We start from the raw sequence: 16,624 nt of genomic DNA, 5'->3' as shown, positions 1-16,624 counted from the left end.
TTCACTCAATTTACGTAATAGCTTCATGTTCTAGCTCTCATTGTATGAAACCCGGTGTTGTTTTGCTCTTGATATTGCAGGTACAGGTGTGACTATATGATTGAAACCTTTCTTAAAATATTTCACATTTTTCTAATGTTTTTGATTTATTTACAAATATAGCATGTTTGTCTTAAACATAACACATATAACAGTAATGTCAGGTTATGGACTGTGTCCTACACTCAAATACAAATGGGGAGACAAAAATTAACTCATTCAAACCAAAGTTTTGGAAGGAAGACAACAGTGTTGCTTTAAGTAAGTGCACTTCTTAACAAACAACTCAAACGCCTATGAAGACTTTCACCTCTTTGTACTGGCATGGGTAACTGATTGGGACAAACTTTCTTTTTGTTGATACCCTCATTACAACGGCAGCTGTTGAAGCTTTGCCATTTCAAGCATATGATACATGCGTCCCCCTCCTTGACATTCTTCAGTTCCTCTCTTCATTGCACTCCACCTTACTTCGGCATGTCCTCAAGAGGCCTCCTCTGTTCCCAACACTTAATCTCTGAAACTTGTCTTGTCCATCAAGACACATCAACTTGGACAGCACTTATGATTTGTCTGAAAACTGTTTGAAACTCTTAAGAAGAATGCAATTTACAGTCTCCAGACTTCTTCCATTACACAACCTTTTCTGGAGTCTCTTGGCATTACTGTGCCAGTTACCAAAAATTTTCTGTTAGCTGGCAGTTTTTTCCATAAAGTAGTAACTGTCTGTAATAATATTTCAGTCAGCATTGAACTGTTATGGTAAAGAGAGATACAACAATCTGAATCAGCAGACTGTGCAGCGATTTCTCCACTTCACAAACACATGCAGTGTTGAAGTGGACAGCCTAAGAGACAGGAAAAAAACCATTCTCTTACCTCATAGCCAAACTGGAGTTCATCTGAGGTTAGCATAATGATATCATCGTCAATAGCCAACACTGCTTCTGTTTCAATCTCATCATAGGGGAAGAAGCGGTTACTAAGTTTGTTTTCTGCAGTCCTAACAACTTTCAGGGGAACACGAATCTTTGGCCAGAGGGAATCTAGAGAGACAAATTAAAAGAAATGGAATTCAGTATTATACTTTAATTCTGCATATCTGTCTTAGCTTCTCTTTACTCTTTTTTTTCTTCACATTTCAAACAAAACTTCTTAATGGCCTATTTACACTTGACTTTCAGTTAGGCAAACACGTAAGCATATGAAGGCAAGAGAAGTTCAGCTACATTTCTCTCTTTTGCTCTCTACAGGGAGCTTCACAGACACCTATATGGGGGATAGCTTGCCCAAAACAGCAGTCTGCAATAATCATATAAGGAGAGTCAGCGATACTATGTATTGGTTTAGGACACACAGCAAGAAAAGATACTTTATTCAACTGCAACTATTTAAAAAAATTGGAAGCAGCAGTATAAAATCACTGTCTGCAAGTCTAGGGTCATGAAGAATTTGAAAATGAATGTTAGTTCTATCAAGCATTGAGAAAAATAAATTTTATTATACCAATTAAAAATCTAGATACACCTAAAATGATAATCACTATTGACAGTTTAGGAGTAGATTCTGTGTATGAGTAATTTCTTTCTTCTTCAAAGTCCTAAGAGACACTGATAAATTAAGCTAGACAAATGTTCTTGTGCCCTACAGTGTCCTTAGAAGTAGAACAGAGCACTGGAATACATAATCATGAAAATTCACAAGTCAAATGATGCTTTAACTAGCAACAAAAATACCTGTAAATACAAAACCAGATCCAATTTCCTCTACAATGAGATTAGATTTCCATTTCTTGCTATGTGTTTAAAATGTAGTACCTTAACTGTCACGTTAACAGTTTCTGCAGGCTTTTGCACATATTAAAAAATAATCAAAATCCTATTCTATTCCTACAAAAGTATAACTGCAGGCATAAGTATAAAGCACCAAGCTAAAAGAAACACAACCAAGTACCGAATATTAAACATTAATTCTAAATGCACATATTTAACCATATATATTTTCTGGCACAAAGCTTATCAGTAGTCATTATTACAGTATGATGCATCCCAAAAGCATGAATTCATCAAAAAGTAGTTTAATTAATAGTTAAACAAATAGCTAAACAAGTACAACTGTGATTTGTTGGTTTCTTCCAGCTTTCACAATAGACATATATTTTAATGAAAATTTGAGGGGAAAGAGAGCATTGTAAGATGAGTGTAAGTACCTTGTGAACAGCAGATAGATGAACACTTGAGTTTCTCACACTGGTGAAATGGAAAAAATGACAATGGTATATGATAAAAAAAAAGCAAAAATACTTTAAATCAACTATGAAGTGACTGCTGAGAGAATTTATAAGTTGTTCTCTGTGTCAAATGAAAACATGTATAAGGATACACCTCAAGGGAGGTGATCCTTCCCCTCTACGCAGCACTGGAGAGGTCACACGTGGCGTACTGTGTCCAGTTCTGGGCTCCTCAGTGCAGAAGAGACACGGACAGCAAAGAGCCATGAAGATGATGGATAGACTGGAGTATCTCTCCTGTGAGGAAAGGCAGAGAGAGCTGGGACTGTTTAGCCTAGAGAAGGCTGAGGAAAGGTCTCATCAATACGTACAAAAACCTGAAGGGAAGGTGTAAAGAAGACAGAGCCAGACTCTTTTCACCAGTTCCCACTGACAGGACTAGAGGCAACAGGCGCAAACTGAAACACAGGAGGTTCCCTCTGAACGTGAGGAACACTTTTCCGCTGTGAGAGTGACCAAGCACTGCCACAGGTTGCCCAGGAAGGTGGTGGAGTCTCCGTCCTTGGAGATACCCAAAAGTCGTCGAGATGGTCCTGTGCAATCCGCTCTAGGTGACCCCACTTGAGCAGGGGGGTTGGACAGGATGATCTCCAGATATCCCTTCCAAGCTCAGCCATTCTGTGATTCTGTGGTAAGTGGAGTCTATAAAAACTGACACTGGGCCTGAAGCTACTGAAATTTTCATAGGTGATCTGAACTACATATAAATTGCCAGTGCAATTTGCAAGTGACACAAAGCCTGGAGACATAAAAAATAGTGAGGACAATAAGGTCATACAGAGCACTCTGGACTGTTTAGTAAACTAGGTGCATTTGAACAAAAAACCAGGCTGATACAACTCAACACATAGCTAAACACTAGGACCAAGGCAACTTTTTCCTTAAAAGCAGCTGCTGAAAAGGCTTAAGGGATCAGGGTGGACCTTAGTCCTCAGCATGCTGCTGGGGTAAAATTAATTAATGTAATTCTTGTGTATGTAGATGGGTAAGTAGTAAGAAATGGGGCAATTTTCCCTGTATGCAGACATAGTCAGATAGATGCTAAAGTATTCATGGATTCTGGTGTAGTTTTCAAAGCACATTGAAACACTGGAAATGGTGCAAGAAAGAACCCTGTAAGTTATTCGATGGCAGGAGAAAATGCCTTATGGTGGAACTTGGAGATCAATCTGTTTATCTTATTAAAAGAAGGAATAAAAAGTGGATTTGATTAACATGTACAAGCATCTACACAGGAAGAAAAATGCCACATATCTTAACCAACTAGAGAAAGACATAACAAAAACCAATGACTGGAATCTGAGGCCAGGCAAATTCAAAGTATAAATAAGGCAGACATTTTTAACAGTAACAGTGGTTAACCTCTGGAGGAAGTTAATAAGTACAGCAGCTGATTCTGAACATCTTGTCTTCAAACAAAACTGGGTATTATTACAGAAGATGCGCTGAAGTTAGATAGATGTCACTGGATTGAAAAGAAAGGTGATGTGGTGATTTGTGACTTACAGGTCAACCCACACGATCTTACTGTCCCTTCTGCCTCAAACTCAATGAACCTATGAATGCCTACAAGTAAAAGTTGCTCCCAGGAACAAGCATCCACGTCCTCATTGCCACTGGGCCTCTCACATATAACAGCTCACACAACACTCTTACATAAAACACAGAGCTGCACACTGATTAAAGACACCAGAGTCCAAATACTACTTCACTGGGAAAACAAAGCCGTCTTTCCAAACCACATCAAGAGTCTTCAAAAGTCAGTTCTTCTTGGAGCTGTATTTTAGAAGAAAGATTGGCATTCATGGGTGTCAAAAAGAAAGGAGAAGAAACACAGAGTGATATTTACTGGTAAAATTTTTATTTGGTTTCCTACCCTGAGGTTTTTCCCGTGAGATTAAAAAAGTGATTGTAAAATCTACCTTTATCTGGGTGGTCCATGGCCTGTATTTGACATGCGTGCAGGTTCTTGTCCAGTTTTACTCACCTCTTTTCCTTCTAGGATAAGGCAAGAGGCACCATCCCAAACACCAATGCACACTTCAGTTGCTTGTAATATTGATTAGTAGCCAGTCGGAAGGATTCAACCCCACTACTGATGGGCTCCAATGGAAGTCACAGTCAGCCAGCAGCTGGGGAGATACAGCAAGTGCCTTGGGGCCACAACAAAAACGTTCAAGCCATGGATTCCAAACTACAGTGCAATGAGCTCTGAGACCTTTATTCTCAGCATTGTAAGGTCTTTGAAATCCCCTGATTGAACCATAATCTGAAACAATTATTCCAGTAGGACACCACTGACATTCCAAAATTTTCATCCTACTAGTAGTCATCCTAACCTCAGGAGGCAGTGACACTGAATAACTGGAACCATTTATTGCAAATAGTACTTTCAAGTCAACTCACTGCCTTCTTACTGGTTTACCATACAACATGAAAGTATCCGTATTTATAAGACACTTACAGGTACCTCACAAAGACACACATCATGGCCTCATAAAGACTGCAGACTGCTTAATGTTTGCAAGCTACTTAAAGACCTTAGGCTAATTGCCTATAATTGTCCAATTATAATCCCAATATCGAATAATTTTAAGCAGCCTCCTAGATCCCCAAACGACTCCACTGTCACAAGTGTTTCAGAAGCAATCAGAATTGCTATAGGCATGTATGCATTTGTAAATTTGTATTTATAAGTACTAACAAAGTTTACATTTTATACATGTTAAGTACTCTTTTATTCAGGCTTTTCTTCCTTTCACATTTGCTACACATAAAAAAAAAAAAAAAAGACAACCAAATTGCAACAAAGATCTTATTTCAGTGCAGGAATATACTGAAATAAAAATTGAAACTGAAAAGTCACTAGGGTTGAAAAACAGTAATTCAGAAAAACAAGCAAGCATGGATGCTTTAAGTTTCTAACTCTTTGGAAAATGAACTGTTCGATAGCTTAATAACAGACATGCCACTTGCATAAAAATACGGTAACAGAAGAAAAAGTAATGAAAAGTGCATGAAAAATGAAGGTGTAATCTAATTATAATCAGCATGCATCTCAGATGTCAGTAAATCCTGTTAAATCCACACAATTTACTAAGGTCTTGCAAAGTCTCTCAAAATGACCAATTCTCAAAAAGGGGTATGTTATTGTAAAATATTTGTGCTTTGAGAAACTTAATACAAAGTTTCTGGATTTGGACTTAAATTAATGAATGGAAAATATTACCATTTTGGAGAAACTCTGAATGAGACATTAGGGTACCAGTTACTCTGCAGCATGCAAAATTAAAGAAAGCAATAAGACTACCTGCTGCCTAGAGGCTGATCTAATACTGAAGGTCACTGTACCTACAGAGACAAAAGCACATGGGAGATGTCATGACATAATGACACCTGGGTAGCCACTTTGGCAGCCTGGGCAAAAATGACTATCACAAAGAACAGCAGGCTCCACTCCGAGATCCAAGTACTCAAAATGAGCCCTGCTGCAGGAACTCCAAAAGAAATACATAGCCAATACAAAAAGACAACAGCTGTTTCAGAAGTCAAAGTTTAGAAATCTATCAGGTAGGTTAAAACTGTCTATATTTATTTTACAAGACCACAACAGAAGAGTATTTGTATTTCTCTTTTTTACACTTAGGAGGAATGTGGCTTAAAAAGAAGTCAGAGACTGGGTCTGCCGCTTCTGTAATACCATGCTCTGAATTTTCAGATACTGCTTGGAAAGTTATGAGAAATCTCAGCACTAGCAAAACATACATGGGGGAAATTCTGAGTTTAGTAGACTTTATTATAACCAAGGTAAAAGCACACGCTTCAATCTTACAGTAAGAGGGCATTTAACAGAGTATGACAAAGATAAAAGAAGCCCAAGACAAGAAGGCAGATGAAGTCTTACAAGACGGCATGAGAACCTTTAAGCATACAAAAGCAAAAATGCATGTTTGGACTAGAAGGTATTCTCACTTCTTTTAAAACCAGTGAGGACTTTCTGTGATGCAACAGAAGACAGAGGTAAAATAAGAAAATAAAGCTCTCTGGAGTGTATAAAAGTCTATGTATGTACAGAGTCTGAAGAGAATGACCTCCTGCTGCACATCGTACTGAAATAATTATGAGAAGAGTGTTTGAAAAACACTTACACTTGCTCATTGGCAACAAGACTCAGGGCATTCTTGGCACTTTGTGCTATTTAGGACTACTGATGCACTGATTGCAGGAGCTGCCCACAGAAAGCAGCATGTGGTCTTCTAAACCCAAAATCAACAGTTTCCCAACTTTTCCAAATGCAGCTTCCATTTCTAATGGGTTTACAATTCCTAACAACCACATGCACGGCTGTATTTCTGGCCAGCACACAATCCCACCATTAAGTCCTGCAAGTCCGCATCTCACAGCAGATTTTTCAAGCATGATTTCAACATGATTTCCACAAACTGCAAGATCAAAAATAGTGCCATAATTACATTCCCATTTAAAACACTCATATACAGAAGAGCAGCAAAATGCCCCATCCTCTAAATATCCGTTTCTCATCTACAACTCCCAGTGAATTACATGAAAGACATAAGGAAGAGAAGGTAGGACAATCATGAGAGAGGGGCAACTTCATTATAACCTAAGGGAATACCCTCTCACACAAAAAAAATCTTTCACTTTCCACACCTCCCTAAGCTTGCCATTAGATGTTTGTAACAAAAACGTAAGTAACATAAGCTTGCAAAATGCTTATATATAAAAATGAATTCTTAGTCTGAAATCCAGCCTTGTTTCTCAGCCCTAAATGAACTCTTACATCACAGATAAAAGAAGGATTATTAAAAATGAGAGAGTAATATTTTTATGGAGTGTATTATCTCTTTTCAAAGAGAAATGGCACCGTCACGTTGTTAAATAGCACTATTCTCTGCATCCTTGCTTCTGAGAAACTGGGAAGTTAATAGCAACTGAAGGGGTCCTTTAGCAGCAGACGCATTATTATTTATCTAGTCAGCAGACAGAAGTGTATTTATATAGGAAATTACTTGCTCTAATTATTAATCATCCATTTCCAGTTTCAACATTCAACCTAGGGAAAGTGAGAATCAATACAGCTGCTGTACAGAGCTAACCAATATTCTTGGGACACCCATTCTGAGTAGTATCAAGTTCAAAAATAGCAAGTGACACTTGAATGTAGATGGTTTGTTGCATTTGCAATTGGAAGCAGCAGGTAGGGAGAATGAGGAGGAGCTGGAAATACAGTGTACACTCTTGATGGCAAGAACTGAACGAATGCTAGTACTAAGAGCAATATGACAAACTAAAATTAAAAAAAGATCCACTTATTGGCTAAAATAATGGAATTTTGACGACTTACACAAAGACACTCACACAAACACTCTTTTCCTGTTTTACTTCCTCAGTAAAAACAGCTCGGAATATCTCATGACTGCTGGTAACCCGGTACCAGAGTATTAATTCATATTAAGCTCAGACTTCCCACAACTTCTATGGAGTCCACTTGGAACTGTAAAAAGGAAAAACCTTTCCAGAAGTTGTGCAAGGCAGACTAAGATCAAAAAAAATGGCAGAAAACATCTCTAAACATGCTCCTCTGTATGTACCTGCAGTTGCACAGAATCCCACACATCACGCTCAACTCTCACACCTGATCTTTTATAAAATCCTTTATTTCATGCTCATTCTAATTGGTCTATAGCAGTCTGTAGGAATTCAACTAATTGAACACGGATGATGGAACCCTAACAAGTACTTTTTCAGTCTCAAAGACTGAATGGCAAAACTTAGCTGGAATCTGAAGTTTCAAAAAAGTGTCAGAAACAACAACATGAAGCATGTCACATCTATTTATTACCAGAATTCCTTCAACAATGGCTGACTGAAAACGTCTGTCCAGGCATTTCAACTGCTTCAACTTAGAACTATCTGTTCAAAACAGGTGCTTTCTACTTACATCAAAATGTTTATATTGGTCTACAGGAATGCACAGTATTCCTCTTATATATAAGAAAACAGAATACTGGTTTCTAGGACATTATTTAGAGCCCGATGTTGTTAAGCTGGGTTTGTATAGCTAAATTTCTAGACCTCCTTGGGAAATAACATTGCAAAATGTTTGTAAGATGATTCATGGAAGACTAAACCCATCACGAATTAGTTCTCCAACTAATCAAGGAAAACGGTGTTAAGTCCATCATCAAGAAGCCAAATTAACAAAACCTAAAGAGGAGTTCAAAAAACATTCCTACCAGTGCTGATTATTAAAGGTACAGTATGCAAAAAAACCTGCCACTGAAGATTTTTTTTATTTTTTTTAGAGTTAACACTTTCTTAAGATACTGTACTCCACAGGATACTCAGGTTCCTTACCCCCAGTGTTTTATATCAATGTTGTTCATTAACAGTATCAAACTGAAAGATGATTATTGCAGTAATACTCATAAGGCTTATAATCCGTATCTTACTCCAAGTTTATCAGCAACGTAGCTCCAGGAACCACCACCAACACAACTACACAGAAAGTACACATTCTTTAAATTATGCTTTTCATTTTTATAAAACTGAACTTAAAAAGGAATCAAACTACCACACACAACTTGTAGCTTGTTGCATACTTACTAACAGTAATGCATTTATAGATTTTTATACCATTTATGTGGTAGACAAAATGGTTTCTTCAATTGTCTGAAACAAACGTGTTGGAAAATCAGTGGAAATTTCTATCACAGACTGTTTTGTTGAATTTCAGAACTAGCAATTTAGATAAATACAAATGAAAGGACAAAAGTATTTGGCTGATGGAGAAAATGAAAAAACATCCTGTCTACACAAATATTCCCAGCAGCAGACACTTGGACCACAATGTTTATTTTAATGGGTGCAGAGTGACCGAGAAAAAAAATTGTTTTTTTCCTATAACATTTCAAAGCTTTTAATCTTTTTATTAATATTATACATGCAGTCATGGGCCTGCTGACATTACTGCTGGGTTGACAGGCTTCTTGGATACCCTGTATGGCTGAGAATATATGCAAAACTCAGCCAAAGACACAGAGCAGAGATCACATCCCCTAAATCCAGAGAGCACTTAAGACGAGCAAGATGATTCTATAAAGCTTTAAGGTACCAGATTAAAATCATCATCGTATGCAATATTTTCTCTCTGCTGTTTCACATATAAGATCCAACGTTTTCACCATCATAAGCACTCTGAAAACTTCAAAATGTTTGCACAAGACATCTGTGTTGCTCATAGACTTGTCTGTTGCAGTTGTATTTTTTTCCTGAAGACACTGCTCATATTTTGAGTTCGAAACCAAAAGATTAGACCCTTGGTTTCCAGTCTCGCCCAATGCACAGTGTTCCTACCTTGGTATACAGATTCAGCAACGACCTCAAAATACACAGTAAAGCTTCTGCCCCTTTACACATACCTATGCCTACGATATCTCTCAAAGAGAAAGTATGGGAAGGCAGTGTGTTGAACTACGTAAAATAAATGCCAAAGCACAGGACCTTCTTGAATCAATTCCTTGCCCTGAAGCTGAATTACTGAATGATGGTGAAGACTTCACCTCTGTGTACTCCAGTTTCTAAAGCTGTAAAATGGAAATAACCAGTTAATCTACTGGTTATGTATCCAGGATACATACATATTTGTAAATGTTTTGAAGGTACTCACATTAACTTAAACCTATAAAAAGTAGTTTCCTTTATTATTTATATTTTAATATATTTATATTTTAGTTTGATTTCAAAAGAGACATTACCTTTCTAATTAGAAATCTTGGCATTTACCTAATAATAATGCCATGAATAATGCTACTTACACAGAGGTTTTCAACTATAGGTCTCAAAGCATTTTATCTAAGACAATATTGTTATATTAATCTTATAGACATGGAAACTGCAGCACAGTAAGAAATAAGTTGCTCTCATTCAGCAGGCAGAAGTTGTGCCTGGTCAGTGCCTCAGCTATAAGAACCACCTGTCCAAGAAAAATAATTGAAACCTTTTTTTTACTGCTCATTAATATTTGTTTATTTCTCAAGAACCTTGTGAGATAGCCTGCGTGTTCTTCACTGTGTTCAGGTACCAGCATGGCAAAACAAGTAGGAACTCAGAGCAGTTAGGTGACTCAAGATCAGTCATTTAAGCTTGTACTAGTTACATTGTGTTTCCTTCATACTCAGTGGAGAAAAAAAGGGTACTTCTGGAGGGATGATTTAGGTCACCCTAAAATAAATACCTAATGCAGGCTAGATGGAGGTGCTCGTTACTTTTCACTGATTCTAAAGGAAACACAGAGTGATGTGCTCAGACTTGCAAAAGTAGCTCTCAAACATCTTAAGTTACAAGAGCAGTCCTTGCAAACTCATAGGACAAAGGGAAAAATAGTCTTTAAATTGCTGCTGATTTCTAGCCCATATACATTTAGCTACTTTTTCTCCAAATTTATACTTTTGTACATTATTTGGGTGAAAACTTTCCAGACAGGTGTTCATTTAATCAGTTGCCCTCTTAGCTGTTTATTTATTATCAGTCAATGTGACAAAAAATTTGTCAGTGATATCAGAGTTGCATCTGTCTCAACAGGCCTAGACTGGAAGGAGTTTGTTCTCCATACACCTTGCACACTCCCCACACCTGTCACCGTTCCACAGCATAGCAGCTGAGATCAACTACAGCCTCTTACCTGCACTGAGGGATGCTCAGCAGTACTGACGGCAGAGTGACCACAGTTCAGTCCCGTCATTCATCTGACAAAAGTCACCGTTAGTTCATATTCAGGTCATGCTGACAAATATATCTCGTCACTCAAACTTTACTAAATGCTGAGGACAAGCAAAAAAAGGATTTTTATCTTTTTAAATTTTTTTTTTAATTTTATGTAAAGTTGCATTTGTTGAGGGGTGCAGCTTCTTAAATTTCGTACAATATGTAGAATAGAATATTTCATTTTTATTGTTTTCTTCTTAAGTCCTGAGTTTGCTGAGTTTCATTACATGAAGGCATTAATACAAGTGCATAAGCATCATTAAAAAAAAAAACACACACAAAAAAACCCCCAATATTAATTTTGGAATTTGCATGTACTTCAAAATTTTCCATTCCTAGAGACACATTCCCTCTATTTCCAATACATATTGCTTCGATAACAGTGTCATTTTCCATTATAATATTTTTCTGGTGTTGACAGAGGAAAGAAAGGAGCAGCCATATGTCATATTTGTGTGGCACTACGCCAGCTACATCTCAGGAGACCTAAATCCAATTCTCAATTTACCACACATAATCACTAAGGAAGACAACTCAGATGTCCTTCACCCAGCCCTCTCACTTACACATGCAAAACAAAACAAATGCACAAAGGGTTGCAACAACAAAAGCCAAGATTTAAGTCTGTACTGAAACATGTCCCTTACATGGAAAGGACCAGGAAATACATCACTCGATGCTCTGGGAGGTTAAGTGCCTCAGCTTTACTATAACCAATTAAAAGTGAATAGCCATAAAAGTGCAGATACTACTGTAGGGTAATAAACCAGACTTCATCAGTGACAGTGGTGCACATTACAAACTTCAAACTCATTCCTTGCTCTAATCCATCAGAAACTTCCTGGCTTTAACAGGCTATAAACAGCAGAAGCTTTGAAGTCCAAGGATTAGGATCACTAATAGACAGACTGAACGAGAGACTGGCTGAAGACCAAGTGGAATGCCCTGCATGGATCTGGAATAAAACAAGTTAATTTAATCAACCTGACCTCTCTCTAGCCACAGGCCAAGAGATTACAATGGTTATAACAGCAATAAAGGGACAAGGGACACTAGAAACAAACAGTTATTTGCTTCAACGCAATGCTTAGGCTAACGTAAGGACAAAACTGCCTATGCCTTCAACTGTGCTCACAAATCCACAATTTTAAGCTCTACAGGTAAAGGCTTTTTTTTTTTTTTTTTGAAACTGGTTTATGAATTAGTGGTAATCAAGGAAGAAAAAAATAAATACACTTTAATTGTCAAGACTTTCTAAATGTAAGATTAATAGGATGATTTAACAAAGAAGATCATTCTAATGATTTATTTGCTTCGACTCTCCTGTATCTCAGACTCACTCAAGGGAAATGTGGAAACAATCCACTTGGGTTAAAATCCACCTGCATTCAGTGCTCACATACCTGAATATAACACTAAGCATTTTTGCTTTTAGAAAAAAACTTCTTACTGCAAAAATTCCAGTTATCATCAATTTATATACAACATTTCTCACTCTAAAGGACTGCAAAACATTTAATAAACCCCTAAACTTTAGGTGTTGAGCACAGTAGTATTACAGAATACTTTTTAAAGCAAACAATAAAGCTACTCTGCTTTAAACTGGAGCAAGTTGCCAAAATGGCAAATGAGCCAAGTGACTGGTAGCAATAGCTTGGCTCTGAGAAGATGTGAGAAGATGGTAAATTGAGACAAGTGGTCAGGGATTAATTTTTACATTGTATCTTGCTGCTAGCAGAATAGCTAACTTCGAAGAGTGGAAAACAGCAGCAGCTGAAGCCTCTGAAAAGAGAATTACAAAGCAAGGCATCCTAATGACATGCTTCATTCACTACAGAAGACAGAAGAATCCACAAGGTTTTGTACCACCAAATATAGCATTTTTTTGAACATGTATTCCTAGAAGGCAACATTTCTTCCCCCACAAAATCACCACATTTTCAAATGAGAATGACAGATTCATATGTACAGCATACAGGAAACAAACTCATTTACAGCTACTGAATCTATAGTATTTAATCAGGAATGAGAAGAGGAGGCTTTAATTGCCCAGAACAATGCTCAGGATTTTAGTATTAGTGTTCGGAACTTGGAAGCAGCTCATCCTAGGAAGAAATAAGCATGGAAATAAAATGAGCAGCATTGGAACGGCTGTCTGGCACTGGAGAGGATTACCACAGGACAAGCCTTCCTTTACATAGGGCAATGACTCCTGGCTCTCCCATTTACTCCATGGTAATTCTGAAAAGGAATTCACCAATGCGAGGACCTAGGCTTCCAGCTGAGGACCAGGGAGTAGAGTAAGAGCAGCACCGTCTTGTGAGGCAGACAGCCCGGGGCTGGGAAAAAAGGGAGCTGGTGGGAGACAGAGCAGCCATGGCATGTGCAGTGGTGTTATACGGAAGGAGTCAGAGAAACATGGGATTAGGATCTTGAGTTTGAAAACGCAGGCAGCAAGCTGTGAGGACTGGGCAGCCTGAGACTGAGGTCCTGGCGCAAGGGGATACAGTACGGCAGCATGTCAGGCCAGCCGACACCCACGCCAGCAAAGCACACCTCAGCTACTGAAAATTAAACAAATTAATTCAGAGATTCACAGCCCTGAGTTCACACTGGAGCCATTAATATACTTTTGAAATCAAAACTTCTTCCAAAAATCTACACATTTAAATCATTTGGGAAAAGGTCTGTGAATGTGCCCTCATTTTACAATAACCATGAATGAAAAAAATGTAAAATATCACGCAGACTTCACCAGACTCACTCAAAGATTATAAAGAGCAGCATAGTATCATATGTGTTGGAAACAGAAACATTTTAAAAAGGGCACATATGTCTCATCTTACTGGGCTAGCTGTAGCATTTTCACAAGATATTCTGGCAGTGTGGGAACTTCTTTTCAGACACCCAAAATGTCCCAAGTTTTAATTTCATCAGTCAAAATATTCACCTATTTTATAGCTCCAAGCATTCAAACTACTTGCTACTTTGAACGACATTTGCCCTAGAAAACAGTCTAGCAGAAGTAGTATTCACTGTGATGAAAGTGTCCACAGAGAAATAAAGCATTGACAAATCGAAGATGGGTCTCTCCTTACCACTCCCCAAGTTAAGGACAGAAATGTTTCTGTAACTACTGCATCTATTACCTTTGATTCAGAAGTGAGCAGTACAACCACTCGTATGTTTTTTTCTTTCAATCTACTTGGGCTTTTCTCATTTCACTTTCAAAAATATTTCCACAAAAAAACCCCCGAATTTATTATTTTGAAAGTAAATGAAATAATTTTTGAAGACACGTTAACGAAGTAGAAAAGAGGGCATTCTGTAACAGGTGCAAGTAGGAATGCTACCCTCAGTTTCACCCTCCTCCACCACACCTACCATGGGATCTTACCTTCTGGTGGATTCTTATTCTGGTTATTCCAGACAACTAACAATTTGGATAGACTAGGCACTTTAGACACCTCTGTGATGACTCGGAAAAGGCTCTCCACCCGGTCATAGGTCAGAACTATGGCTGTGAAACCTTGGGACTGAGGTGGGATCAGTGGAAGGAAAAGTGGGTTGCTCACACTGCTCCATTTCTGTGAAGAAAAAAACAAGAAAATAGAAAACCAATTCAATTAAAGTGTCTTATCATAGTAGGGAGTAGTTATTATAGTAGGGAGTAATTCACATAGCCAGGACCTAACTGTTGGATTTGGAATTTGCTCAGATCAGGCAGGCTGACTCTCCAATTCTGGCAACAGTGGAGTTCAGCGATTTCTCAAATTTATTCCAATTTCTTTCTTAATTCAATTTTCATTTTTGCCTAGCTGCAATGTTGCAAACAAGAGGGGTTTTAGGTAAAAAATAAAGTGGAAGAGGCAGATGGATTTGTGGAGAATGACAATCAAGGTGAATTTTAAACCCAGCTAGCATGACTCAATTCTCATTTACTAATCACTGTTTCAAGACATTTATATTTCTATAAATAGAAAGGACTCAATAAACAAAGAGAAACTTAATCAGCACTACAATTTCAGGAGCAAAAAAGAGTTAACAACAACAAAACCAAAGCAGCAAAACCATAAGCCTAGCATAAAATGGGTACCCAAGCAAACAAGACAAAAGCAGGCACTAAGAGGAATAACATACTAGCTTCCACAAAACTGTTTGTTCAACGGTGAAAAAAACACCTATTGCATTTAAAAAAAAAAGGCATGAGATGCAAAGATGAATTTCAGAGAGTTAGTTACTCCTCGTGAATTTTAACTAGGGCATCCCTTTTAAGATTTTAAAGGTCTTACTTCAATACACTGCCAGCATAAGGAAGCCAGCTCAGCTGGCAAAAGACAAGACAGACAACTAAATTCTCACTGAATGTGCCAACCTCCTTTGGAGCTGACAACGTGGGGGAGGAAGCAGCGAAGGGACCATTCGACAGGAATGAAAGCGCTGGCATTTCAGACTCAACTTTTCCATTCCAGCTGATGTTCCAAGCAGAGGTCAGACAGAGAAGCAAAGAGGGGAAAAAAAAGACCTTTTGGGATGAGGTGCAAAGGGGAGTTGGGAAAGCAGAAACTGAGTGATGCTGTTTTGCAGGAAAGTCTTGAATCCTAGCCTGTAAAAACCATGAACACTCATAAGAGGTTAGTAACTGCCAGCAGTTTACAGAAATACTGCGAGAATCTCCAGCTAAACTCATACCATAAGCCAAACAATCACCTTCCTCATGTTCAGTGGTTAGACACCTCTAATCAGAATAACTTCAAGGACGAGGAGAATAGAAAGCCTATTTATTAAAAGAGATCATAACATTTTGACTATTTTGGCAAAGGAGAAAAAATATTATGTGAATATTATTTCCTTCTACGAACACACTAACACTGAAGAGGGGGGATAAATATGTGAGGTGAACGAGAGACACTTAAAGTTAAGCACATCATTGGCACCCTGTTTTATCGAGGATGGTCTAAGGGTATGTTCCAGGCAGGGATCTGTCAGTAGGAGTAATACCCTTTAGTAGACTTCCTGAAATAGCTGGAAAGATGGACTGGTCTTCAGCTACACATATTTTATCAAGTCTGGTACAAGTAGCATTCAACATACACTGTTTGTGAGGTTCCTAATGGAAAGCATGAAGTTCTGTTTTTTACCCAACAGGAGTAATAGGATAATGTAGAAATAGTAACAGCATAATATGGAACTTCAGTTCCTGAAAGGGCCATGGCTACCTGTGATAGCAGAGGACTACACTCAATAATTCAGAAAATATACATCCATTACTTTAGCAACTGATATGTGCAGAGACAAATCTGCTCTCAGATTATTATATTTTCTAAAATTAAAGCTTTTACACATACTTTTGCTAATTTTACAAGAAGACTGGTGGCAGATGGGGACAGCCCTTGGATTTTGCTCCAGCTTCAATAATTCCTACAGCAAATCACAATCTAAATGTTACCAGAGCATAATCCATCTCATTAAAGCTTTACAGACTCATTTCCACACAACCCCCACCCC

At 38.0% G+C, this 16,624-nt stretch overlaps 1 protein-coding gene across 1 annotated transcript in view; it reads right to left on the bottom strand.

The window, feature by feature from the left end:
- EXT2 (exostosin glycosyltransferase 2) overlaps positions 1 to 16,624 on the bottom strand; it is a 91,342-nt gene that overhangs the window by 17,294 nt on the left and 57,424 nt on the right. Inside the window, 2 exon segments of the mRNA XM_068399495.1 lie at positions 919 to 1,085; positions 14,514 to 14,703. Coding sequence (XP_068255596.1) covers positions 919 to 1,085; positions 14,514 to 14,703 — 357 coding nt within the window.

Source organism: Nyctibius grandis, chromosome 4, assembly GCF_013368605.1.
Source record: "Nyctibius grandis isolate bNycGra1 chromosome 4, bNycGra1.pri, whole genome shotgun sequence".
NCBI classification, from domain to species: domain Eukaryota; kingdom Metazoa; phylum Chordata; class Aves; order Nyctibiiformes; family Nyctibiidae; genus Nyctibius; species Nyctibius grandis.
Note: the sequence above shows the minus strand (reverse complement) of the source record. Positions and strands in the feature narration are given on the sequence as shown.